The 27,889-nt window shown below is 31.0% G+C and overlaps 3 protein-coding genes across 4 annotated transcripts; all 3 read left to right on the top strand.

Moving 5' to 3' along the window:
- The first annotated feature begins 4,216 nt into the window (after nucleotides 1-4,216).
- On the top strand, nucleotides 4,217-6,531 carry LOC145331720 (uncharacterized). Of its 2 annotated transcripts, none has more exons than XM_080176533.1 (2): nucleotides 4,217-5,048; nucleotides 5,517-6,531. In XM_080176533.1, the coding sequence occupies exon 2, from the start codon at nucleotides 5,542-5,544 to the stop codon at nucleotides 6,313-6,315; it is 774 nt and encodes a 257-aa protein (XP_080032659.1). In that variant the 5' UTR covers nucleotides 4,217-5,048; nucleotides 5,517-5,541; the 3' UTR covers nucleotides 6,316-6,531. The 2 variants fall into 2 exon arrangements, with proteins under 2 accessions (XP_080032659.1, XP_080032657.1); XM_080176531.1 differs by having other exon boundaries at nucleotides 5,277-6,531.
- Nucleotides 6,532-6,538: 7 nt separating this feature from the next.
- On the top strand, nucleotides 6,539-10,638 carry LOC145331719 (uncharacterized). Its single transcript, XM_080176530.1, has 3 exons — nucleotides 6,539-6,625; nucleotides 8,133-8,229; nucleotides 9,486-10,638. The coding sequence occupies exon 3, from the start codon at nucleotides 9,510-9,512 to the stop codon at nucleotides 10,353-10,355; it is 846 nt and encodes a 281-aa protein (XP_080032656.1). The 5' UTR covers nucleotides 6,539-6,625; nucleotides 8,133-8,229; nucleotides 9,486-9,509; the 3' UTR covers nucleotides 10,356-10,638.
- A 140-nt stretch (nucleotides 10,639-10,778) lies between these two features.
- LOC145331940 (uncharacterized) lies at nucleotides 10,779-16,873 on the top strand. The gene is made up of 4 exons (XM_080176815.1): nucleotides 10,779-10,866; nucleotides 12,785-13,585; nucleotides 13,901-13,984; nucleotides 15,648-16,873. The coding sequence occupies exons 2-3, from the start codon at nucleotides 13,162-13,164 to the stop codon at nucleotides 13,903-13,905; spliced, it is 429 nt and encodes a 142-aa protein (XP_080032941.1). The 5' UTR covers nucleotides 10,779-10,866; nucleotides 12,785-13,161; the 3' UTR covers nucleotides 13,906-13,984; nucleotides 15,648-16,873.
- Nucleotides 16,874-27,889: the final 11,016 nt, after the last annotated feature.

Here is a 27,889-nt window from a genome sequence, read left to right as displayed (position 1 = left end):
TCTAAAGGATCAAGGAACTTTTAGAGAGCCCAGGAACAACAGGGGCAGGGGTAAGGCGGGGGCATCCAGACGGGGAGGTGTGGCTTACAGCAGGAAAAGAGAGCTGGGTATCAAGCCTGCAGGAGTGCAGGAGGCCAGGACAAGACCCTTTGGTCGTGGCGGAGGTGCCAGTGGGTCCAGCGGCTACAGCAGTTCGAGGAGTCTTGGCTACAGAAAGAGTAGCTGCGCTTCTAGCCATAGAACTTTTTCATCAGACTCTGTGTTTGAAGGAGGTTCCAGAGGAAGAGGTCAAAGCCAGGTAGACCTTATGGTCGAGCTGGAGGAACTGCGTAGGGCTAGGAGGATGGAGCTGGAGGATGGCAGGCGTCAGGAACGAGAGAGACAGCGGGCGGATAAGCTGGAGGCGGCATTAGAGAGAGCCAGGGACGAGGTTGGTAGGCTAAACACGCAGGTGGCTGATCTCAAGAAGGAGCTGTGTAGTCTGCGCCTAGACAACGAGCGGATAAACTTCAACAACCAGGAGGCCTGGGGGATAATCAGAAGTGAGTGGCGGCGCAGGGATGAAGAACAGGCAAGAAGAGAAAGAGAAGAAAAAATTAGAAAGAGATAAATATGAATGAGAAACATATTATTCATATATATCCTTTGTATGTTTTAGGTATGCCTGCCAGAGAAGCCTAGTATTTGTCACCTATTAATCTATGTCTGTATATTTTATGTGTAGTAAAATATATCCATTTGTTATCGTTTTATCTATGATCATTTCACATGTCAATAAATCATGCTATTCCAGATAACTGGGGTTTAAATAATCTTTGTCTATTACAGATCAATAGAATGTGTGTCTGTCTGTATAGTGCTAATTATGTAGAATAGGTATGTTGTCCTGTTTTATCACAAACGACTTCATACAGGTGAGAAAACATACTCATGTGATCAATGTGGAAAGACATTTTCTCAAACTAGCCATTTGACTCAGCACAAAAGAATCCATACAGGTGAGAAGCCATACTCATGTGATCAATGTGGAAAGTCTTTCTCTGTTATTAGTAATTTGATCGTCCACAAAAGGATCCATACAGTTGTGAAGCCATACTCATGTGATCAATGTGATAAGACATTTACTTCTGGTAGGGACTTAACTCAACACATAAGGATCCATACAGGTGAGAAGCCATACTCATGTAAACTTTGTGACAAACATTATGCCTATTGTTCCTTGTTATCAAAACATAAAAAATCCCCTGGACATTTAGAAATGATGAAAAGCTGTAATAATACAGTTCCAACTTCTGTATCTATTAGTTTAATTAAATGTGAAGAAGTTTATATCAAGGAAGAAATTAAAGAAGAAGAAATATTTGAAGAGGATCCTCTCTCTATCCAGATGAGAGCTGACAATATTTATGAAAATATTAAACAAGAAATAGAAGATCCTCTTTCTTGTCAACAGAATTATGATGAAGATAGAATTGATACTATTGATATTGTTCATCATAAAATATAAATATTAACATTTAATTGTCATAGAATACAAATGCTTATTTAGAGAGACAGGATTATTGCTCAATTTAAATGAAAATCTAAATCTTATTTTTCACATTAAAAATCTGCATTTTATCTTTATTTGTTGCAATTTTTTATTCATTTAAATTCTAAATATACTTACTTTACACTTGGTTTTATAGGATCTCCACATTAAATCTGTCTCCATTTTATTTCACTTACAACTTGCTGTTTAAATGATTTTTTACATAATTGATATTATTGTTTTCCAGTATAAAGAAACTCATTATTTTGTTTATTTATCTTGTAGTGTAAATAAAATAATTGTCTAATGTAAATATATTATTTTCAGAATAATTTTAAAAAATGTACAGAGATATCAATAACACAGAAGTTTTACACTAATTTTGTTTACAAATACACAAGTTATTCACTTTTTATTACTAAAGATTTTACCCAGAGAGGAAATAAAGAGGGTCATATGATATATCTCTTAGGTAGAGTGACAACAAAAGAAACAAAAAGTATAGGTATGTTTTATTTGATCAAATGAAAGTGAGTATATGTCTGTCTGTCAATATAAAACGGTTTTGCTTACCATTGAAATGTTTCAGTAATCTTTTAAAGGAATATTTATATAAGTCTATGTGTTTTTTTAGATTTTTTGTTGGAGTGTACTAACCATCTAGTATTTTCTATAAAAAAAAAAAGGAAGGGGGAAGGGGTTCCTATGCACCCTAGTCGATGTAAGATTTAATATTATAGGTTGAACTTTATACCCCTCCCCCTACAAACCTATAAGGGTAATTGATTTAAATATTATTTATTTCAGGTGCAATAATAGTTAACTGTTCATCATGTTGTCATGTTATATTTGCCGCAAGAAATTTTCACTCAAGAGTGATTTGCTAATGCATTTAGAAATTCATGAAGAAAACAAGCCATTCAAATGTGAATTATGTGAAGAAACATTTTCAGAGGATGGTATTTTAACAGCACACATGAGAATTCATACAGGCGAGAAACCGTTTAAATGTATTTTTTGTAAATAGGTGTTTTCAGACAGGAGTGACTTGACTAAGCACAAGAGGATCCATATAGGTGAGAAACCATACCTTTGTGATACATGTGAAAAAGGTTTTCGTACAAATCAACAGTTAGCAGTTCATAAGAGGATCCATACAGGAGAGAAGCCATACTTTTGTGATACATGTAAAAAGTCTTTCTCACAACAAAGTTCATTAGATGATCATAAGAGAATCCATACAGGAGTGAGGCCATACTCTTGTGATACATGCGGAAAGACTTTTAAACAACAAAAAGAATTAACTTTACACATAAGGATTCATGCAGGAGAGAAGCCATACTCTTGTGAATTATGCCAGAAATATTTTAATCATTGTTCTAACTTTGCAAAACATAATAAAACAGCTAAACATCTGAACAAGGTGGAATCTATTAAGGACAAAGTTTCACTTTCTGCTTCTACCAGTTTTGTTGATTGTGGTGAAGCTGATATTAAACTAGAAATAAAAGAAGAAGAAACTCTTGATGAGGATCCTCTCTCTATCAACATGGAGACTGAAAATATTAAAAAAAACTATTAAACAAGAAATAAAAGAAGGAATTCAGGATAAAGATTTTCTTTCTTATCAATAAAACTATGACACAGATTGAAAAAAAAACATTATTTTCATTGAATTATAGATTTTCTCATTGGAGATTTAAGAATGAATAGTTAAATTTATGTACTTCAATATCATTTATGTACAGTTTCTGGTATTTTCCTTTTATAAATAACGAAACTTTTTAAAGCTTTTAGTGTTGAAAGAGATTATTTAAATGATGTTAATCTCAATTTTTAGTATTTTTCCCGATTTTCAAAAATATCTTTTTAGCTTAACTGAAAGTTCCACAAAGTTCCCTTAACGAGATAATGTTATTAGTTTAGTGGCCCATCCAATATTTTCTAGAGTATGACAAGTATAGATTAGCAATGATTATATTTAATAGAAAGATCAATTTAATTTCACATTGTTTTTGAGATAAACCAAAACTGTTACTGTTCATTTCACTTATTTGTTTTGCTCTTTTTAACTTATATTTCATTTAATCTCTTATTATTATAATATCATTTAATTTTATAACGATTTTGCCTTCATATATTTATTCTTTTGTTATTCTTATAAAAATGTCAGTAATGTTCATGTTATAAACCTGTCATTTGTCTCATCTGAGTTGTTTCACAAAAACATTTTCAATAATTTGTAAAAGTATTATAACATATATATATATCTTGTTTTATCAATTTATAATTTCATTATTTGCTCATTATCAAACTTATGTTGCTTGTAAAATAATAATTATATTTATTTTCAGATAAAATATAAAATGAAATAAGACTCCAGATCATAAAACTGACATTAACAACATAAAGAGGAACAAATCACAAATAAATTATAAAATAAGTTAGTTTTTATCAAGTATAAGAATAATTTGGTTCATAACAAATCACAATCAGCGAAAAGTATTTTTTAGAAAGTTGTGTTGTGGCTTAGCCCCTTGCATTATAAACATTTTAAATAAAAACATTGTTATCATGATTTATTGCTAAGATACTTTTTGTATTAAATGTTAAAGAACATTAAATTAAACATTAAAGGTTTATTACTCATTAATCAAACCTCATTACCCAAACTCATTAAATACACTTCGTGCAACTGTCCTTTTGGACATTATATCAAATAGCAAAGTAAATAATGAGACTTGATATATGAATGACATATAGCAAGTCCATATGACTTAGGCGAGTAGATAGAAGAGTAACAATCGGATATATTAAACTAAATATGTATTTTATTTTCAGATGCAAGAACAATCCATAATGAAGAATGTCATATCTATCTCAAGTATTTTTTCCCAAGGCATATTTTCTAAACCATTTAGGAGTTCATTCAAAAACATTAAAATGTGATTTTTGTGAAAAGTAGTTTTGTTATCAAGGTGAGCTCAACAATCACATGAGAATCCACACGGGTGAAAGGCCTTACTCTTGTGAAATCTTTAAAAAAATTTCGCACAAATGGTCTGCTAACTCCATAAGAGGACTCACACAGGTGAGAAACCATATTCTTGTGATACATGTAAAAAGGCATTTACTTCTAGCAGTAATTCAATATCCCACAAAAGGATTCATACAGAAGAGAAACCATACTCTTGTGATACATGTGAAAAGACTTTCTCACATCAAAACAATTTAACTGTCCATAAGAGAATCCATACAGGAGAGAAGCCATACAGTTGTGATGCATGTGAAAAATCTTATTAATCTAATGGTGAATTAAATGATCATAAATGGATGAAACACACAGATTTAAAGCGTAGCTAGTGCGAATTATGTCAAAAAACGTATTTTTGACTTTTCTATTTTGCAAATCAAAATCAGTTTTGTGCCTTTTAATTTTTTTCAGATATTGGATAACAATGAAATGAAAGTAGAATTCTTCCAGCCTTCATTTTAATAAATAACTAAGATAAATCAGGTAAATGTTGTTACTTTCATTAATTGTGCCAAAATTAGTTTTCATCATTTCTCGCAGAATCAGTCAATTTGGAATCATTTGAGATTTTTGTTTTTAGATTTTCCTCCTTACAAAAAAACCTCTTTGACACAAGTATATCCTAATTTTATTAGTGAGCTACTAACTTCATTTTAAGATATTTGAACAAAATTTCTTTTTTTCCTGACTTAGTTTTTATTTTTGTTACAGTGCAGCTATCTTTATAAGCAACAGGGCTTGTCATGCAGTAGCCGAATGTACAAGGATGATCATGTCAATAACAATATAAATACAATGTCTGTATTATACATTAACCTACATAGTGACGGACACAGTGCACACCCTACATATAGAGTAGCTATACAAAATAAGATGGGTGTGAGAAGATAGTTTTCCTAGTGACAAACTTACAAAATTCTACACAAGTATGACATTAGCTATTTATTCCAGGTGCAAGAATAATTAATAATCCATCATGAACAAGTGTCATGTCTGTGATAAGGAATTTTCTACAAAAAGCAATTTAACAGTACATAAGAGAATTCATAGAGGAGAGAAGCCATTCAAATGTGACACATGTGATAAAGCATTTAGACTACTACAACATTTGGTAAGTCATATGAGGATCCATACAGGAGAGAAACCATACTCTTGTGATACATGTGAAAAGACCTTCTCACGACAAAGTTTATTAACTGAACATAAAAGGATCCATACAGGAGAGAAGCCATTCAAATGTGATACATGTAAAAAAGCTTTCTGTACAAATAGTCAATTAACTGCCCATAAGAGGATACATACAGGAGAGAAGCCATACTCTTGTGATACATGTGAAAAAGACTTCTGTACCAGTAGTGATTTGACTGAACATAAGAGAATCCACACTGGCAAGAAGCCATACTCCTGTAGTTTATGCATAAAATTGTATTGTTCCATTTCAGACCTATCACAGCACATCAAATCAGCTGAACATCTCAAGAAGTTAGAATCTACTAAGAACTCAGTTACACCTTCTGCTTCTACCAGTTTTGTTGATTGTGGTGAAACTGATGTTAAACTAGAGATAAAAGAAGAAGAAACTCTTGAAGAGGATCCTCTCTCTATCAACATGGAGGCTGAGAATATTGTAGAAACTATAAAACAGGAAATAGAAGAAAGTCAAGATAAAGATCTTCTTTCTTGTGAACAGAATTTTGATGAGGATAGAGCAGACTCAAATGATATTGTGGAACACAAAATTGAAATATGAAGAACAATATTAAGCTTATGTTCTAATATGAAACCATAATTTGTAAATATTGTAATATTTTCAATGTAAATAATGATTACTTTATTTTTTTCAAAATGATATCTGTAGAATGTAGATACATACTTTTTTCTACTTTTACTTTTAATTTAAGTTTATTTTGTTTAGAATTTATAAATATTTTGCAAATAATTTTTTTGTTACATTGCATGTAATATATTTTTTCAGATGAAGCAAAACAATGAAATGATATGAAAAAAGTAGGTATAATTCTTCCAACCTTCACTAAAACAAATAACTAATATAAAATCAGGTAAACATGATTTCTTGTATCAATTCTGTCATATTCAACCTACCTCTCTCTTTCTAGAATATAAATCTTTGTTACTATATCTAACTATTATAGTAAGATCAACCTACCTCTCTCTTTCTAGAATATAAATCTTTGTTATTATATCTAGGTAACTATTATAGTAAGATCAACCTACCTCTCTCTCTCTAGAATATAAATCTTTGTTATTATATCTAGGTAACTATTATAGTAAGATCAACCTACCTCTCTCTTTCTAGAATATAAATCTTTGTTATTATATCTAACTATTATAGTAAGATCAACCTACCTCTCTCTTTCTAGAATATAAATTTTTGTTATTATATCTAGGTAACTATTATAGTAAGATCAACCTACCTCTCTCTTTCTAGAATATAAATCTTTGTTATTATATCTAACTATTATAGTAAGATCAACCTACCTCTCACTTTCTAGAATATATTAAATCTTTGTTATTATATCTAACTACTAGCGGCTATTACCCTAGATGCCTCTAAAGAAATGTAAAATTGTTTCTTTTCAATCTTTATTAAAATCAGCTGTTTACCAAAAATATTTTTTTGCCGTTATATGGTGCTTTTAGCTAATTATCAAAAATACCTGCAGGGCAGCTTTTTTTTTTTTGGCGATTTTTATGGGGAGGGTGGTTGTACCCTCCTTCAAATTAGCTATAAACCTTGCCAAGGCTTAAAAGAAGCTACCCTGTAAAGGGGAATCACATCGGTTCATCGGTTAGCGAGTTCCTTTGGAACAGAAAGACAAACAGACATCCTGTTACTTTATTATAATGATGTAAGGGTATCTTGTTTTAATTTTATATTATATTTTATGTGCAAAGCAAATCTACATTATTGTTGTCTCTCAGTTTATACGCATCAAATAACCTTTGAATTGTGCTCTTTTCAAAACAGCCTATCCTATTTTTTAGTAAGTAGTAAGCTTTTTTAGTCTGTAGCAAAGTATCTTGCTAACCACTGAACCGATATAGTTCTCCCTTCGAATATCCCTAGATACTAGGGACGCAGCCGCTATTTCATATAAAATAAAGAATAATTTTCCTATTTTAAAGTTAAGTTAGTATATTTTTCTTCCTAATTACCCGCAGGAATATAATGGGACTTGATGTTCATCCCCAATATTAATACACAAAATTACCCCTTCTGTAGAAATAAATTTTTGATTGAAACGTTTGGCCACTCAACTTAATATACCCACCAATCAGAAGGGATTTATGGTCCCCAAAGTTGATGGTCAAACGAAAAAGAAAACGTAATTATAAAACCTCTGGGACTAGTGTAATAATCAGCTCAATGTCTCCTCCCTCCCTGAATTTGCCGCCATTATCTTTATTTAAAATAACACCATATCATATTTGCTTTTTCAGTTTCTTATTAAAAGTGGGAGGAGTCGGCGTTGAGCATCATATGTAAGTAAATGGGTGGAGATTTAGTTTTTGTAAATATAAGTATAACTATTGTTTTTATTGTAGATCGTTAATTGAATCAATGCCAGTCAGCATCTAACATTCACAGTGAACAGAGAGATATCTGCAGAGGAATTTTGATTGTGGAATAAACTCATGAAAGGTACTTTAATTTCTTTTATTAAGTTTTAATTGCAAAGCAAGTCTACAATATTGTTGTCCATTGGTTTGTCCGTACAGACTACGTTACATTTGTTCTGTTTGAGCCACCACCTTTCACAAATCTTATATGATGGCGTTGCTAAAACCAGCAAATTACAGCTAGATGTTTTTTTTTCATGCTTAAAGAAACAACTTTGGGGACACTAGTGAATTTAATTGGATGGTTCATTAAGTTGAGTGTTCAATCGTTCCAACTACTAATTTTAATCTACAGAAAGGGTAATTATGTGCATCATCTTAGGGAATGTACATCAATTTATTTGCCATTGTCTTATCCCTTTAGATACCTGGATTTTTCTGATAGTCTGGTTTATTTGAGCTTTGATTTTATAGCTGTTGTCATCACTGTTTTTCTTCTATGTTAACAATTTATTTCCAGTTCTATATGAATGTTTTATTTATATTTACCGCCCTAACTCATATACGTCCTGGGATGGGGATAAAGGGGTGTTTACATACCTCAGACTTTGAAATTCCTTATTTTAGTCTCCCCCTCCTCCATGCCTCAAATATTAAATTTTAACGCCGCCCATTTATCATTGAATTAGACCAAGTAGGAGGAGTTGCTAAATATTATAAAAAATAATTATAAAAACTAAATCTGGTGATAGGTGGCGGGGGGATGGTTGGGTTATAAAACCATATCAACTTCTGTACACAAATATAAATGCTGCCACCCCATGTTTGTCAGCTTCGCTTTTATTAATGTTGTTATCCTTGTATATTACTTTCGAGACAGCGCAAAATGACACCAAAAAAATGACGTCATATGATAAAATAACCAATGAGAGGGGAGTATAAATTTTACCATTGGTCAATTACAATTTAGACTGGCCTCTCATTGGACAACTTTATTTTATGACGTCAAATTTTTAGTGCCAATTTGCGCTGTCTCATTACTTTCTTTCTACAACTTTAAAAGCAAAGCTTTTTTTACATTTGTCTGTATATACGTTTATAACACTAGCTCTTATTGTAAATTTAGGCATATCAGAATTGTTCTGATGATTCCTTTAACAATAAGTAAAGGATCAGTAAAATTGACGCTAGTAATGTCGTTTGTCCTTTAAAAATTATTTATCTTTATTGACAACAACTTGGATACGACTTTTTTATTTGATTGCTTTGCTTCTATGGAAATTGTTATCCTAGTTGAAAACAATATTATATGTTTTATTAGTAAAAATTATCTTTTAGAAGATTGAGAGAGGATATACCAGCATGAATACCTGTCATATTTGTAATAAGAATTTTACAAAGAAATCTAACTTGGTTGTTCACATGAGAGTTCATACTGGTGAGAAACCATACTCATGTGATCAATGTGAAAAGACCTTTGCAAATAGTGGTAACTTGACTGCCCATAAAATGATTCATACTGATGAGAAGCCATACTCATGTGATCAATGTGAAAAGACATTTTCCAAAAGTAGTCATTTGACTAGACATAAATTGATCCATTCAGGTGAGAAGCCATACACATGTGATCAATGTGAAAAGACATTCAGACAAAGTAATGACTTGACCAAGCATAAAAGGATCCACACAGGTGAGAAACCATACATATGTGATCATTGTGAAAAGTCTTTCTATGATAAAAGTACTTTGATTAAACACAAAAGAATCCATACAGGAGAGAAACTATTCTCATGTGATCAATGTGAAAAGGCTTTTAAGCATGGTAGTCATCTAACTGAACACAAAAGGAGACACACAGGTGAAAAACCATACTCATGTGTTCAATGTAAAAAGTCATTCACAACGAATAGAGATTTAACAACACACAAAAGAATCCATACAGGAGAAAAGCCATACTCATGTAAACTTTGTGACAAACATTATATCTCTAGTTCAGCCCTATTAAAACATAATAAATCCCCTGGACATTTAGAAATGATGAAAAGCTGTAATAATACAGTTCAAGCTTCTGTATCTATTAGTTTCATTAAAAGTGAAGAAGTTGATTTTAAAGAAGAAATTAAAGAAGAAGAAATATTTGATGAAGATCCTCTTTCTATCCAGATGAGAGCTGACAATATTGAAGAAAATATTAAACAAGAAATATAAGATCCTCTTTCTTGTCAACAGAATTATGATGAAGATAGAATTGATACTATTGATATTGTTCATCATAAAATATAGATATTAACATTTAATTGTCATAGGATACAAATGCTCATTTTAAGAGACAGGATTATTGCTCAATTTAAAAAAAATCTAAATCTTATTTTTCACATTAAAAATCTGCATTTTATCTTTATTTGTTGCAATTTTTTATTTATTTAAATTCTAAGTATACTTACTTTACACTTGGTTTTATAGGATCTCCATATTAAATCTGTCTCCATTTTATTTCACACACAACTTGCTGTTTAAATGATTTTTTACATGATTGATATTATTGTTTTCCAGTATAAAGAAAATCATTATTTTATTTATTTATCTTGTAGTGTAAATAAAATGATTGTCTAATGTAAATATATTATTTTCAGATTAATTTATAAACAAATAAAAATGCACAGGGTATAGATATCAATAAGACAAAAGTTTTCTACTAATTTTGTTAACAAACACGCAGGTTATTAAATTTTTTATTACTAAAGGTTTTACCCCGAGAGGAAATAAAGAGGCTCATATCTCTTAGGTTGAGTGACAACTCCCTCCCATAGACGTAAAAAAGGTGATTATCTTTTCCCCCAAAAAGTATGTGCTTTTATTCATTCTTTTGTGCAAAGCAAATCTACAATATTCTTTTCTGTCAGACTGTAATATTTGGATTGTTTGAATATGACCAATTGACATATATATAATTAAAAACCTATTCATGTAATAATGAACAATAAACAATAATTTCCCGCCAATATTTTATTTACATTGGTAACATCACAACCCTATAACTAAAATATTTGATGTCCAGTTTCTGATTAAAAGTGAGAGGAGTCCGCGTTGAGCATAAAAATTGAGTAAATGGGCGGAGATTTTGTTGCACTCTAATTTTAATGAATATAACTATTGTTTATGATTTAGGTTGATAATTGTAACATTGTCAGTCAGTAACTAACATTCACAAAGAACAGAGAGAAATTACTCCAGACTCATTCTCTTATGCTATTTAATGCTGATGTTTAAAAGCGAAGCTTTTCTATAAATAAGGACGGTCCGTCCCTTTCTCTGTCCATTAATTTAGTCATGTTAGAATTGTCCATTCAATTTCAAACTTGGTATGGTTATTCTTGTAGTATTTAGGTACGATTTAGAAAGCGTAGCAACTATAATCATCTAAAAAAAACTAAGGACAATGTTAGAAGGTAGTGTCTCGATAATCAAGTTCTTATTAAGTAGCTTTGCAACAAATTTAATAATAATTTTGTTTAGATTTATACATTTATATTCGGCTTATTCAGTTCTGACGTCCATTACGTGTTAACATTTGTCCTGCCATTTTAGAGCTTTGCCTTTATGAATGTTGTTTTTCTTGTTTTAAAAAAAATTTGCTGTCAATTTCCTAATATCTCACCTACTCTATATATCATTTGATGTGTTGGTCTGTCTGTCATGCTTAGATTTAAATTTTTATGAGAAATATGCAATTCCTCAGCTTTTATCAAAGATAGAGTGGATATTTTTCTAGGAGGTCCCCAAAGTTTTATAATAATGTTTTCTTATTCGTTTGTTTAACAAATTTGAGAACAATAGTGAATTTTGATTGGTTGATTCATGAAGTTGAGTGTTTAATCGTTTCAACCACTAATTTTAATCTAAAGAAGGGGTAATTATGTGCATCATCTTAGGGAATCACTGCAGATCCACGCCTTTTATAGATGTTGTCATCAATTTTTTCTTCTATGATAACAATTTATTGAATGTATTTATTCATATTTACCGCCCTAACTCATATACGTCCTGGGATGGGGGTAAACGTGTGTTTGTCCCAAACTTTGAAATCCCTCATTTTACTCCCCTGCCTCAAATATTAAATTCCAACTCCACCCATTTTTCATTGAATTAGAAAAATTAAAGTAGTAGGAGTTCCTAAATATTCTTTAAATATAAAAAACTAAATCTGGGAAGAGAAAAAACCATATCAACTACTGTATACAAAATAAATTCCATGTTTGTCAGTTTCGCTTTTATTAATGTTATTATGCTAGTTTATTACTTCCTTCTACAATTTTCAAAGCGAAGTTTTTTCACATTTGTCTGTAAGTTTATAACTGATAGCTCTTTTTTATTCTTATCAGAATTATAAAATAAAGGATTTGTAATATTTTTTTCAAGAAAGGCTATTTGCACTTATAAACATTTAGTTATTCAGTTGGCAACAATTTTTATATTATGTAATCATTGGAATTTTATTTTTTATCTTTGCTTCCGTGGAAGTTGTCATCCTTTATTTTACCTTTTTTTATCTGGATTTTGCGTAAACAATTTTTACCTACAAATATCTGTACAACAATATTTTATGTTCTAATTCTTATCCATGAAAATAATTTCAGGAGATTGAGAGAGGAAATAATAGCATGAATACCGTGATATTTGTAACAAGAGTTTTACACACAAATCTAAGTTGGTTTTTCATAGGAGGGTTCATACGGGTGAGAAACCATAATCATGTGATCAATGTGAAAAGACATTTTCTCAGAATAGTGCTTTGACTTTACACAAAAGACTACATTCTGGTGAGAAGCCATACTCATGTGATCAATGTAAAAAGACATTTTCTCAAATTATTAATTTGACTGTACATAAAAGAATTCATTCTGGAGAGAAGCCATACTCATGTGATCAATGTGGAAAGACATTTGCAACTAGTGGTAAATTGACTTTCCATGAAAGAGCTCATACTGGAAAAACTTTCTCTGATAAAAGTACAATGACTGTCCATAAAAGGATCCATACAGGTGAGAAGCCATACTCGTGTGATCAATGTGAAAAGACATTTACATCTAGTAGTGACTTGACTAAACACAAACGGATCCATACTGTTGAGAAGCCATACTCCTGTGATCAATGTGAAAAGACATTTTCTCAAAATGGTGATTTGACTAAACACAAACGGATCCACACTGGTAAGAAGCCATACTCATGTAAATTTTGTGACAAACATTATATCTCTAGTTCAGCACTAGCATATCATAAAAAATCCCCTGGACATTCAGAAATGATGAAAACTTGTAATTCTACGGTTCCACCTTCTGTATCTCTTAGTTTCATGGAATGTGAAGAAGTTGATGTTAAAGAAGAAATTAAAGAAGAAGAAATATTTGATAAAGATCCTCTCTCTATCCAGATGAGAGGTGACAATATTGAAGAAAATATTAAACAAGAAATATAAGATCCTCTTTCTTGTCAACAGAATTATGATGAGGATAGAGTTTATACTATTGATATTGTTCTTCATCATAAAATAGAAATATAAACATTTAATTGTCATAGGATACAAATGAGGGGGGGGGGGGAGTGGTGACTAGTTAGTTACTGTGTTTGGACTAAAAAAGATTAACATAAAAAAGGCGATTTGCCACCGTTCACTGCCGTATCATGTTTAAGTAAATAGGCGGAGATTACTCTATTTTATATAAAACAAGAGTTAACTATTGTTTATATTTTAGGTTGATTATAGAATAATTGTCAGTCAGCAACTAAATTTCACAGTGAACAGAAAGAAATTATACAGATCTACTTTATGTTATAAGGTATTTAAATATTTATCTGCAAAGATTATACCTGCGGAAATAGGGTTTTTATGATTTATATACAATGTAGAAAGCTTAGCAACTCTATAATCGTTCCCAGAATGTCCGTACATCCATTTTAAACAAATTGATTTTTAACTTTTAAATTACATTTTTTTATGCGTTATAATTATCCTATTCATCTGATTTTTGGTTCTTATTGCAACAAAGTACAATGTTTAAAGGAAGCCTCTCTATAATCAAGTTCTAAAAATTTTAAGAATATCCTTAAACAGTATACTGTACAGTACAATGCAGTTTTGCAACAAATTTACTTACAATTTTCCTTAGACATAAACATTTATATTCTACTTATTCAGTTCTGACACCCGTTAAGTGTTAACGTTTGTTTGTCCTACTGATTTAGAGCTTTGCTTTTATGAATGTTGTCATTCTTATTTTGTATTTAATTTGCCGACCTTTTCCGAATATCGCACCTACTCTATATATCACTTGATGTGTTGGTCTGTCTATACTACCCTGTTACAAATTTTTATAAAAAATAAGTATCTTCTCAGCTTTCATCAAAGATAGATTGCTAAAGTCTTGTGTTAATTTTCTGGATATTTTTCTTCTATCATAACAATTTATTTCCAGTTTTATGTAAATGTATTATTTATATTTACCACTCTAACTCATATAAGTCCTGGGAGAGGGGTAAAGAGGTGCTTACCCCAAACTTTTAAATCCCTCATTTTACTCCCCTGCCTCATTTATTAAATTCTAACTCCGCCCATTTATCATTGATTTAGAACAATTATTATAAACAATAATTATAATAACTAAATCTGGAAAGGGGGGAGGGGGTGTATGGGTTATAAAACCATATCAACTTTTGTACACAATATAAATGCTGTCATTCCATGTTTGTTAGCTTCGCTTTAATAAGTGTTATCATCCTTGTTTATTACTTTCTTTCTACAATTTTCTCTTTTTAAAAGAAAAAAAACTTCTTACATTTGTCTGTACGTCTATAACAGGAGCTCTTATCGTAAAGGGATAGTTTCACGAATTGCATTTAAAAAAAATAGTGAACTGTAAGTTTTTTCTATTTTAAATAACGTAGTAGTGCATAATATAAAGTTATTGATTAAAATTAAAAGATTTGACCAGGGATTTTTCTTTAAAAATGAGTTTTACATTTTTATTTTCAACTTTGTTGCATGTTATATATGGCAAAAACTTTTTTGTCATAAATACAACTTTAGATAGCATTTACTAGTTAATAGAACTTAAAACTTTTTATTTAACAAAATACACATAACAACAAAGAATGACCAATAAAATATTTAGTATAGTACTTAGAGTAGTGATCTTTTTATATGTCTTAGTAGAATTTATTAGGCATTGGATAGATATGATTGTGATAAAAGAATTTTAACATGTCAGAATTGTTCTGATGATTTCTTTAACAATGAGTAAAGGATCTGTAAAATTGTTACTAAAAAGGTCGTTTGTCCTTTAAAAATTATTTATCTTTATTGACAACATCTTGGATATGACTTTTACAATTTTTATTCCTTTGCTTCTACGGAAGTTGTCATCCTTGTTTCAGTTTTAACCTGAGTGTTGTGTTGTGGAAAAACAATATTTTGTGTTTTTATTAATAAAAATAATATTTTAGGAGATTGAGAGAGAATATACCAGCATGAATACCTGTCATATTTGTAATAATAATTTTAAAGAGAAATTTAAATTGGTTGTTCATATGAGGGTTCATACGGGAGAGAAACCATACTCATGTGATTTGTGAGAAGTTCTTTGCAACTAGTGGTCAATTGACTCAGCACAAAAGAATCCATACAGGTGAAAAGCCATTCTCATGTGATCAATGTGAAAAGACATTTTCTCAGAGTAGTGCTTTGACTGTACACAAAAGACTACATACTAATGAAAAACCATACTCATGTGTTCAATGTGAAAGGTCTTTTTCTGACAATAGCGCTTTAACTAGACACAAAAGGATCCATACAGGAGAGAAGCCATTCTCATGTGATCAATGTGAAAAGTCTTTTTCTGTCAATAGCTCTTTAACTAAACACAAAAGGACCCATACAGGAGAGAAGCCATTCTCATGTGATCAATGTGAAAAGGTTTTCTCTGACAATAGTGCTTTGATTAAACACAAAAGGATCCACACAGGAGAGAAGCCATACTCATGTGATCAATGTGAAAAGACCTTTGCAACTCGTAGTCACTTTTCTTACCACAAAAGAACTCATACTGGTGAGAAACCATACTCATGTAAACTTTGTGACAAACAATATATCTCTAGTTCAGATTTAACAAGACATAAAAAATCGCCTGAACATTTAGTAATGATGAAAAGCTGTAATAATAGTCCTCCTGGTCACGGTGTCCTCTTGCCTACAGACTGGTTTGTTAGATATCTTGTTTGTTATCCAATCCTATAAATAATCATTAAATTATTTATCACAACAATAATACAGTTCCAACTTCTGTAATTATTAGTTTAATTAAATGTGAAGAAGTTTATATCAAGGAAGAAATTAAAGAAGAAATAATATTTGAAGAGGATCCTCTCTCTATCCAGATGAGAGCTGACAATATTGATCCTCTCTCTATTGAAATGTAAATGAATGAGAGTGTTGTAAATAATTTAATCAGAGAATTATAAATATAATTTTACTTTTTGTTATAAAAATCCAAACAAAAATTGATTATCCAATTTTAATTAATATCCGTAACATCTCTAATTTATCATATTACCGAATGCATTGCCCCTTCTCTTTTATCAAGCCGTTTATGAGATAGTATTGACCATGTATACATGCATAAAGAAGGACATCCTATTAGTTCATATTATAAATTTGTATTTAAGATGACAAATATTTTGTTTATATTTTGACAACATGTTTCTATAATGTACAATAAATATTGTAAAATTAACTAAACCTTTGTTTTTCATATTCAAGCTTTTCTTTAACTAGGGTCCGTATGTACGTCATGGTTAGCTCTTTTCATTAATAAGATATGTTAGAATTGTCCTGTCGATTTTAATCTTTAAATAATGATTCTTGTGACAGTTAGGTACGATTTAGAAAACGCAGCAAATCTATAATCGTTAAAAGAAAGCCATAACGTTCATTTTAAACAAGTTAATTTTAACTTCTTTGACACCACTTTTTATGCAAATCATTTATATAATCAAGTCATAAAATGTAAGTATGTTCATAACAATTCCTGTTGTACGCAGTCTGAATCAAGTTAATATGCAATGCTAGCGGCTACGCCACTTCAAGTCTCTAGGGAGCTTATATTTAAATAATAAGTTTTGGTGGGTTAAGTGATATTGAAACTAATAGAAACCATCACTTTATAAAGGAGAGCCATATCGATTTTCACAAGATACAAAATATTACATATAGGAGAGAATTCATCTTCTTGTGATACATGTGAAAAGGCTTTCTCTTAACAAAGTACATTAACTATACATAATAGAATTCATACAGGTGAAAATATAAGTTATAAAACATATATATGTTTAAAAGCTTTTCATACAAATGAGATGAACTGTACAGGAGAGAAGCCATACTCTTGTGATACATGTGAAAAGAAGCATTCCGACATTAAGAATTTATTTCTACACATTGTGATTCATACTGATAAGAAGATATACTCCTGTGAATTATGCCAGTAATGTTATAACTACACTTCAAGCCTGATTATACTTTTTAGATTTTTTTCAAAGATCCTTTTTAGCATATTATCTCCCCTTCTTTTATTTGTCATGGCAACTGAGCATAAGATATTTAACTCACTTTGTTCGTTTGCCTATCAATGCTTTATGTTATTCATTAATTATATATGTTGTCAATCTTGTTTAAAATCTATCAATAAAAATATAAAACTTTGTCATTTCATTAACTTACTTTGCCATATTATATTCGTAAGTAATCACAAGGTATGATAATAATGGAATGTATGACAAACATACCCAAGGTGTAGAGTGTCTGCGTTACGCAGAAGGAAAACTTGATTGTTATGAATGTGTTTTTATTATTACCAGCTGTAGCTTAATTAGCATAAGGCCCGTACAGTAAAGAGATATTTATACCAGAAAGAATAGTAGAAGAAGCTTTTCTACTATTAGGGTCTGTCCGTCAGCATGTAAAGAATAGCTATATCAATAATTTGGGCATGTTAAAATCTCCCTTTATTGTTTTTAAAGTTAAGTTTTTCTATTATTACGGTTACTCTGTCCTTACAGTATTTCAAAATAGATGTATCTAATATCTAATTTATACAGAAAAGAATCGTCCTATAGATTTCAAACTTGGCATTGTGTTTTTAGCATGGTTCAGAAAGCAGCGCAACTCTAAAATTATTATCAATAATTTTGTAGGTCAATTTAAAAAAGTTGATTTTTAACGTATTTACAACCAATTTTTATATGATATAATTATTTTAGTTTTTAATAATGAACCCTAGGACAACTGGTACCATGTTGTAAGCTAAACACTTATTAATAAAGTACTGAAAATGCATTTAAGTTCTTAAACTAGAAGTGTTTATAAACGTTTGTCCTATTGTCTGATATAAGAGCTTCTCTTTTACGCCTTTATGGATATTGTTGTCCCTGTTTTTTAAAGGGATTACAATCAAAGTGCAATAAGTGAGTTGGAAATTTTTGGCTTGTAGGAACATGACCCTGTTATTCATCTAGTTTTACCCTAGTAAAATCATCAAAGCATTTTCTTTGTTTTTTATTGTTTTACTATAAAATCAACATTTATTACATTTATCTTATTATCTAATAGAATATTTATAAAAGATATTATTCTGAATATTTTTCTTATTGTTTAGACTTCAATTACAATTAAAATATTTTCCCCTAAAAAAATATGCCATTTACATAACAATATCAAAATTTTTAATGTAACACTGCACTCAGATTATTTAAAAACAATGACACATAGATATTAAAGTTATTTAAGTTGTAAAATAAAACATTAATAATAATTTTTTTGTTTTAATTTGTAAATGAACAGAATAAGATTTTTACAATCTTTGTATTGTCATTTGCAATTGAATTATAATGTTACCCACTGGGTATTATGCTGCATAATCTTATACATGCTCTACATAATCTGATCATTTTTGCATAATCAAAACTTTCTAAACTTTGAAAATGATTGAATGATCAAAATTCTTAACTAATTGTGTCAGCTATTTGTCTAAATTGTAAACAATACATGTTAAATCTAATTTTGATTGTACTGAACTCAGATTTTAAACAATTGTTGATTAATACTGTAACTCGATTATTGAATCTCATACCGTAGGGTTTTGTATATTGAACTACATAGTTTTGAATTAACAAAAACCAAATATACGTCCTCAATATTAAACTTGAGATACCTTGAACTTATTTAGTAACTGCAGATCTGATCTTCTTGATGATGAAGGTGTTGTTGACAAACTGAACAGCCCAGATGACCAGATCATGAAGCCCCAGGACAGATAGTCCTAACCAAAGTCCCAAGCTGCTGCCAACATCAATGATATACTTGAACATATCATAGTTTGGCACTCTCTCTGTTACCAAAACTTTCTGATTAAAGCTAAGAAAAGCCTCACTATAAGGAGACTTCATTGATCCCTTTTCATTTACAACATAAATAGTTTCTTTGCAAGATTGTCTGCATTCCTCTTCAAACCTGATATTACTCCCTATGAGCACCATATCTCTGTAGTTTTTTATAAAGTCCTTGATAAAATTACCATAGAAGTTCTGTACATCAGGGTAAGTTTGGCTGCATTGTTTGTTGTTTGACAACCATGGAGGCACACAACTAATATTATTTTGTTCCAATTCATTTTGAATTTTATCATCAACACATTTCTGGAAATCCTTCTCTGACATTTGTTTCTCTTCATTTGTACAGGTATTTCTTTCTTGAATCTTGACATTGATGTAATGGGCTGTTTCTGATTTCATAAAGATTTTACTTCCAGTATGAGAGGAAACATCAGGCATAAAAAAGCTTCTATAGTTTCTATCTGTTATCATCACTCTTGCATCATCAGGATTGTGATGATACAGTTCTATTTCCTGAGTATAGTTTAGAAGTGAAGCTTCTTTGCATATTCCATATCCTGGTATAAATACCAAAGAATAATCTTTAGAATTTCCTTCAAGTAACTGGCCAACTTTGCCCATATCAAATACTTGGCCTTTGAGCTCATCAAAGGTAAGGTCCATATGTGCTCCAAAGGATACACAGGCGTAAAAAATGTACACAAATTTTCCTTTGCATTTATCATTATGCCCCAAAAGAAAGTCATTTAAATTCAAATACCCTAGCTCCTCCATTCTTGTGGATTTCTCAGTGCTTGTGGTTTGCAATTCCTCCTCACTGATAAACTCTAGTCCCTCCATAGTCTGGGATTCTTCAAAACTTGAAAAACCTATTTTTGCATTCATTTCCATTTTGATCTGATTTGTAGGACAGACTGTGATAAGAGGCATATCATCAACAGTGATATCTCTTTCTTGATTAATATCTACTATTCCTGGGTTCATCAAATTTAAGGTAGCAATGTTCAACTGATAACAGAACATGACAAATGAAAAAGTAAAGACAAAACATTTTAGGATATTTTGAAGATCCATTGTAATATCTTGATTGCTGTGATGATTCAATGTGGAATCAAGTCAATGAAACTAGGGGTAAAATTTAGGTTCTTAAGAAGGAAAGATTCTCTCATCAAAAATACCACACACCAGCTAAAATTTGCTCTATTATCTACTTGAAATAAAGTTCTTTAATTTCTAAGATTTGGTAAATTCTTTAGTTATACTCTTATATTTTATATTGTGAAGCTAAAAATTATTCTTTCTATTAAAAGGCTAAAGGTAAATTGCAACATTTACTGTTTAATATTGGAGTTTTAAGTAAATATTGTCCATGGAAACACATGTTTATAGTAACACACAGTAGACACAAAAGAGTTTTGGCAGAATAATTCTTACAAGATTTAAAATTTAAGCTTAAACACATTGTATGACAAAAGATATGAGGAATATATGTTTTGAAAATCTTAAAGAATGTTTTTCAAAAAAAGATTAAATAAGAATTACAAAAATAAATTATTCAAAAAATTAAAAAAGGAAATGTTGTTATTGTTATATTATTGTAAACTAAAAAGATAAAACATAAATTTTACAATGGTTAAGGACATAAAACTATATAATGCTATAAGAACATCAACTTTAATTTGCACAACCCTATTTATATAATTTGATTTTTATTACGAAATAACATTTTTAAGTTTGTTTAACTAGAAGTTGGGCTTATGAAAAAGCCTTTTATTTTTTGCTTGATTTAATCAAGGTGGTTGGCTTTAGGTTGATGAAAAGCTAATCTAAAACAATATTGTACCATACAGTATAATGACAAAATGAGTGAAAGATTATGTTGAAATTGTAAACTATCTCCTGTCATTGATTTTGAATACAGAATTTTGTTCCTAGACCCTAGGTTTCAGTTGAAAAAATGTATTACCTACCATTTGATTGTACAATTTGTTGTCTAAAAATTTTTATTTGCAAAAAGAAGTAGGCCTATTTGATATTTGATGTAAAAACATTTTGTTAGGCTCAACTGTTAATAATTTGGGTGAATTTACTTTTTGACTTTTTCAATTTAACGACTACACAGGGCTTTGTTTCCAAGGAAGATAATAAGTTTAAATATTTGTTAAAATTTATATTTTAAATAAAAAACGGGGTTAAAAACCCTTCCTCCCTGAGAGTGACGCTAGCACTTTCATATTGTAAAAAAATGGCCAAACTGTATGCCTTGTCTCATTAGTATAATTATTATATACTTTAAATTTGATCTATAATGAAAAGTACAAGGATGTCTCTCCGTCTGTCTCTATTTCTGTCCGAAGCCTTAAGTAGCTTTAGGGAATATCCTACTGGTCCTGTGGTGGCTTTAAGCTTTTTTCTTGGGGGGTGAGACAACCTCACCCCCTCCAAAAAAGATAAATCCCCCCTAGCTCCCCCCCCCCTAATTTTTTTCGTTTTCTTTACATATTACGAATGGATCATTCTATATAGGATGGGAACTGTCCAATAATAGAGGCTATGGCGAAGCCGCTAGTACATAATACGCAATTAAATAATAAAAAGTGTCCAAGGATATACCTCGAATAAATGTTAATAAAATGAATCAACTGTAATTTTTGTACCTTTAAAGTTATACGTGGCTAAAAATTTAATCAATTTTAAGTGTTTGTTAATTTTTAGCGATATTTGTAGAGATAATGATTTGACAAAAAAAATTTAATTTAGTAGAATGTAAATTTTGCCCATTAATTTTTAATAAACTTTCAAGTACTTTTAAAAAGAAATTAAGTTTTTATTTATTGAAACCAATTGAAAATTGTTTGAAAATTCAAATTGTACTATATAACAGAATAATAGTTTTTGCTTCTTGAATATCATTGTTCAAAAAATTAATTGATCTCTGTTTTAAAGATAGATAAAAACCAACTAACAAATAACTTTCCTGAAAGTATTGAAGCTATCTGTTCAGCTGCTATAAGATTTTTTCTTAAATGAACAAATTTTTATTTCAAAATATTTGTCCGTCTGTCCGGCAAAACATAATTCATTTGTTGCTATTAAAGATAGAAATTTGTTTACTGGCAATGCAATGAAGAGCATTATGTTTCTGACAGGGATCTAAAGGGATAAGCCAATAACTTAAAAATTGATGTACTTACCCAATGATGGTTTAGACGGTTGGACTGGACACATAACTTAATAAACCAACCAATTAAATTTCAATAAAAGTCTATAAAAGTTGAGTAAACGAATAAGGAAAAGAAAGCAACTCTATAATAGTTACCATTTGTCCTTGATAACATGCTGATTTTTACCTATGACAAAATTTGTTAAAGATATAAGCAACCTATTCATCTGTTTTTGGGAAGATTGATACTTATTACAACAAGGTACAATATCTCAAGCAAAGCATCTCTATAATTAAAGTCCTAATATGTAAGTATGTACTCAAACAGAGTCCTATATTTATGCAATTTTGCACCACATATACCTTTATACAGGGTGCACCACATAAATCCGGACGTTTTCTTATTTTTAAACAAATAAACATAAAATTGTCAATTTTCAAGATTTTATTGAATTTTTAAAATTGGGAAGCAACCTAGGTATATGACTATTAGATTATTTAATAAATCGCCGCCAGCCTCAATCACCGCCTCTACCCGCCCCCTGAACCGCCCGCTGACCCTGGTCACCATGTCCCTGTTCAAGCAGGCGAAGTTCTCCATGATAGGAGCAATGAGAGAGGTCTTTTTGGTATGGGCGCGTCTATTGGTTCATGCTTTAATGGCGCTCCAGGTCAAAAAGTCCATTGGATTAAGATCGGGGCTGCTTGGAGGCCACATCTCCTTAAGGAGTAAGTAACAGCAGGATCCAAATTAACCTATCTTTAAAGCTACCCTTTGACACGGCGGCTCTAATTTGGGCCACAGTTAAGCTAGAACAACGTTTTATACCTTTTTAAAAATGGCACGAAATTTAAGATTGAGTTATCAGCGTAATACATAGTCTAAAACGAATTTTAAGGTTCCATATGGGCCCCTGAAGTCAAGAACCGAGAAATTTTCAAGATTATTGTCGTTTTTGACATCTTAAAATCTACCACGATCCACTTTGTCGGAGTACTACAGCCAAGTCAGCTGGGATTAAGAGCTCTAGTCTTTTCTAGTGTTTTCACTAGATATCTGATAGTATTTCAAGCAAGTTTTATTAGTCCATTTCACCTACAGATGGGCTGAGGTCCGATTTAGTAGGCCCAAGTCATAAATCCACGGTAATTTATCTGCGCAATTCGAATCTGCCTTGTTGAACATATGCGCGGCCAGCTCGGCGTACACGTCCTCCATCGTCCAAAGATTTTCATGGGCAAAAAGGCCATTACCTAAGCTTTTTATAGTGGGGTCAAACGTCCTGATTGGTCAAGTAGTTTTGGCGCTATGGCCGTTTAAAAAAAGTCCGGATTTATGTGGCGCACCCTGTATATATTAATAACTTGCTTATTAAGTTTTGATATTATTTATATTTGTTTGATGTACAGATTGATTTCCGAGATTCGCATTTATGGATATTTTCATCCTTGTTTTCGTAACAGTTCCAGTAAGGTTATAGCCCATTTTTAAGGTATCTTAAGGGAAAAGCCAAAAAAACGATCAAAGAATAACTCCAATGGAAAATTACCTCTTCTGTAAATTGAAATTATTAGTTGAAACGTTAAGACACCACAGGTTTTAACCAACCAATATTGAAAAGTACCCAAAGTTTTACACCAACAAATGAGAATTTTTAAACTTTAGGCGCCAGTGTAATTTCCCTGAACTCAATGAGTAGGAACATAAACTCATAGAATTTACACTATGAGCCTTAATTCATTAAGTAGAATAATAATTGTTTCAAAAGACAGTGTTAGGCTTGTCAAAAAAAGAGTAAAATATATTGTTTTACTATAATTCTAAACCACTTTAGAAACCAATATAGACTTTGAGTTAGGGTGTGTGTGTTGTTTGTGGGGATATCTAACCGTACTTTAAAAGCCAATCCTCGGTTTAAAAAGTCCCAATTGTGTGTGTGTTTGGGTGTGTTTTATCTATTATCGAAGATATTTAACCGTGCCTTGAACATTATCTCTCGGTTTAAAAAATGAACAAATTATATGCAGTGTGTTCTTTATTAAATAAAAGTATTTCTTTTTTTAAATCACTTACAATTGTCAGAATTGTATAATCAATATCTTATTTTCTTTATTGACTTGTTATAATAGTAATACAGACATTCTTCCACGGATATTAAAATGAAAAATGATAAGAATAAAACCAATTTTGTTAGCCCCAAGATCCTGAAGGCCCTGGCTAACAAAACTGGTATTTATTTTATGATTTTTATTTAATAGTCGTGGAAAATTGTCCGTAATACGATTTTTTAGTATGGTTTTTAACTGGTTCTAATCCAGCAGACATTAATCGGTTTTGAAACCATACTGGAAAATTAGTTTATCATATTTTGTAGAAGATTGCTGTCTTGCCTACTCTGATATTTGCTAATTAGAAAGTATACCAATTTAGCATAATGTTTCCTATCCCTTTTTCCCTGGAAGAAAGACAGAATACCCAGGGATCTAAAGGGATAAGACAATGGCCAAAAAATTGATGTACATCTTCTATGATGATAAACAGAACTACCCCTTCTATAGATAACAATTATTGATTGAAACGTTTGGACACTCAACCAAATAAACCAACCAATCAAAATTCCATGAATACCCTAAAGTTGTTAAGCCTTCAAATAAGAAAAGGTTACTATAAAACTTTTGGGTCTAGTGTAATAAACAGTCCAATGTCCCCTCACTCCCTGCAGAATACCGCCTAATTACATATACATATATATTGTCTGGGTTAACTGACAATAATCCATTTATTTTAAACTTGTATTTTACAGAGCGCCCATCATCTGAAAGTTGAGTGAGAGAGAAAGTTGCATTTTCCTTTCTAGTAAAATGAACCAATCCACGCCTCCCCCACCTCTAAAGCTTATAAAATTGAATTTGAATTAAAAACAAGGATGACAACATCCATAAAGGCGAAGCTCTTAAATAGTAAAGTGTCAGAACTGAATATACAAAATATAAAAATATAAGTTTTCTACCTAATATACCTAACTACTACAGGAATCATAAGGCAAAGTTTGAAATCGATAGGACAATTCTAACATGCCTAAATTTAAAAAGCTTTCTGTTAAGGACGGACTGACCCTAATTTTAGAAAAGCTTCGCTTTTAAAATGTAAGAATTCATGTGACTGAAAATCTTTAAAATAGTTGATCCAAAAAATGTTTCAAGGATCTGCTGAACCGAAAAGTTCCTCCTTTACATTGAAGCTTCTTGTAGTTCGCCAGATGGTTTTAGACTATTTTATTTCTGTAAAATGTCTTGGTAAGTTTTTAGGCTATTTTTCTTCGAATATAGTGCACCTAGATGATGCTTGGGGCGCAACCGCTAGTATTACATAAAGTACTTCGAAGCTTCCAATAGGTCACAGGATTGTTTTAGGCTATTTTTTGTTCCCTATCTACCTTTTTAAATACAGAGCCCCCTAGATGCTTGTTTTTTACTATGGATTAGAAATCAAAATTGAAGAACCCTAGCATTACCAACAGACAGATGAACTGACAGGTACAAACAATTACAGAGTAACGTCACCACTAAAACAGACAAAGTGGTGGTTTAAGGTCTTTTTGATATCTATAGAGATATTGTTTAGTTGGCTTGGCGTATGTACTATCACACCATCAATTTGGTGATCTTTATTATTAAAAAATATTGGGATCATGTAAAGAATACGAAGTAGTGGGTTTCGTCATATTTTCTCAGTAGCTTTTCTAACTGCTGCGTAGGGAACTAACCCTGCGGGCAATCATTAACATTTACCTAACCTAAAATAATCAAAAGCTTCTAAGAAAATACAACAAAACCCGCTACTTTGTTTTCTTTCCATTATCGTTGTGTTTGCTGTTTTAATTAGCTTTTTAATAGCGAAGCTTTTCCATAATTAGAGTCGTTCAATAAGTCCGTAATGGTTAGCTTTTTTGCGTGAACGGTTAGCTCTTTAAGGTTAATTTAGACATGTTAGAATTTCAAACTTTGCATGGTAATTTCTGTAGTAGTTAGGTACAATTTAGAAAGCTTAGCAACTCGATAAGCTTTACCGAATGTTCTGTACATTTTAAACATGCTGATTTTTCAATTTTATGTAATACAATTATCCGTTTGATCTTATTTTTAAAAGCGAAGCTTTTCTATAATTAGGGTCGGTCCGTCCGTAACGGATAGCTTTTTTCGTTAATTTAGGCATGTTAGAATTGTCCTATCGATTTCAAATTTTGCATGGTGATTCCTTTAATAGTTTTACTTTTTTAACAACAATTTTTTATATGATCTAATCTTCCGATTGATCTGATTTTTGGTATATTGATTCCTTGGGCAACAAAGTATAATATAATAAGCGAAGCAACTCTATAATCAAGTCCTGAAAATGTAAGTATGTCCATAAACATTATCCTGAATCAAGCAGTTTTTCAACAAATTTACTTACAATTTTGCTTTGACTCTTATACATTTATATTATGATTATTTAGTTCTGACACTATACAAGTGTAAATGTCCGTTTGTCCTACCGTTTCAGTGCTTTGCTTTTATGGATGTTGTCATCCTTGTTTTAATACTGATTCGTAGGGCAACAAAGTACAATGTTATAAGCTGTAATTATTCAGTTCTGACACTCTACTAAGTGTTAATGTTCGTTTGTCCTACCCTACAGAATGGGTCATATTATTTATTTGGGATTTATATGAATTTTTCGTCCACTGTCTTATCCATCATTAAAACTCTAGGCTTCTATATCTACTTTTCGTAATACCCATCACTATTCCATGAAAATTTATGTATCATGGATGAAATTGAAAGCCATGAATAGATGGATAGGTCAAAATAAAATAATTTTCATCTAGAGGCTCTATGTTCGAAGTGGTAGAGAGGTGATTGAAAAATTGAGATCTTAAGCTTAAGACAAAAACCCTTACTACTTTATAAACAGCCATATCTTTAATGGATATATTATTGCTTGGATGTTACACCAGATTTTCATGTTCTCTTAAGAAAGTGAAATTCAAAAAGAGCTAAGATAACATCCCCTCCCGTCTTCCTGGATGAACGAACTGATTAACAAACGAGTTCCATGTTAGCAACCTAAATTGAAGACAATTTTCCTCCGGTCTTA

Source organism: Acartia tonsa, chromosome 11 (genome assembly GCF_053477335.1).
Source record: "Acartia tonsa isolate MP-2025a chromosome 11, ASM5347733v1, whole genome shotgun sequence".
NCBI lineage: Eukaryota > Metazoa > Arthropoda > Copepoda > Calanoida > Acartiidae > Acartia > Acartia tonsa.
This window is presented reverse-complemented; position numbering and strand designations above follow the sequence as displayed.

Excerpts from the sequence above, each read along its gene's own strand:
- LOC145331720 (XM_080176533.1), top strand. The coding sequence starts at position 5,542 with ATGAACAAGTGTCATGTCTGTGATAAGGAATTTTCTACAAAAAGCAAT.
- LOC145331719 (XM_080176530.1), top strand. The coding sequence starts at position 9,510 with ATGAATACCTGTCATATTTGTAATAAGAATTTTACAAAGAAATCTAAC.
- LOC145331940 (XM_080176815.1), top strand. The coding sequence starts at position 13,162 with ATGACTGTCCATAAAAGGATCCATACAGGTGAGAAGCCATACTCGTGT.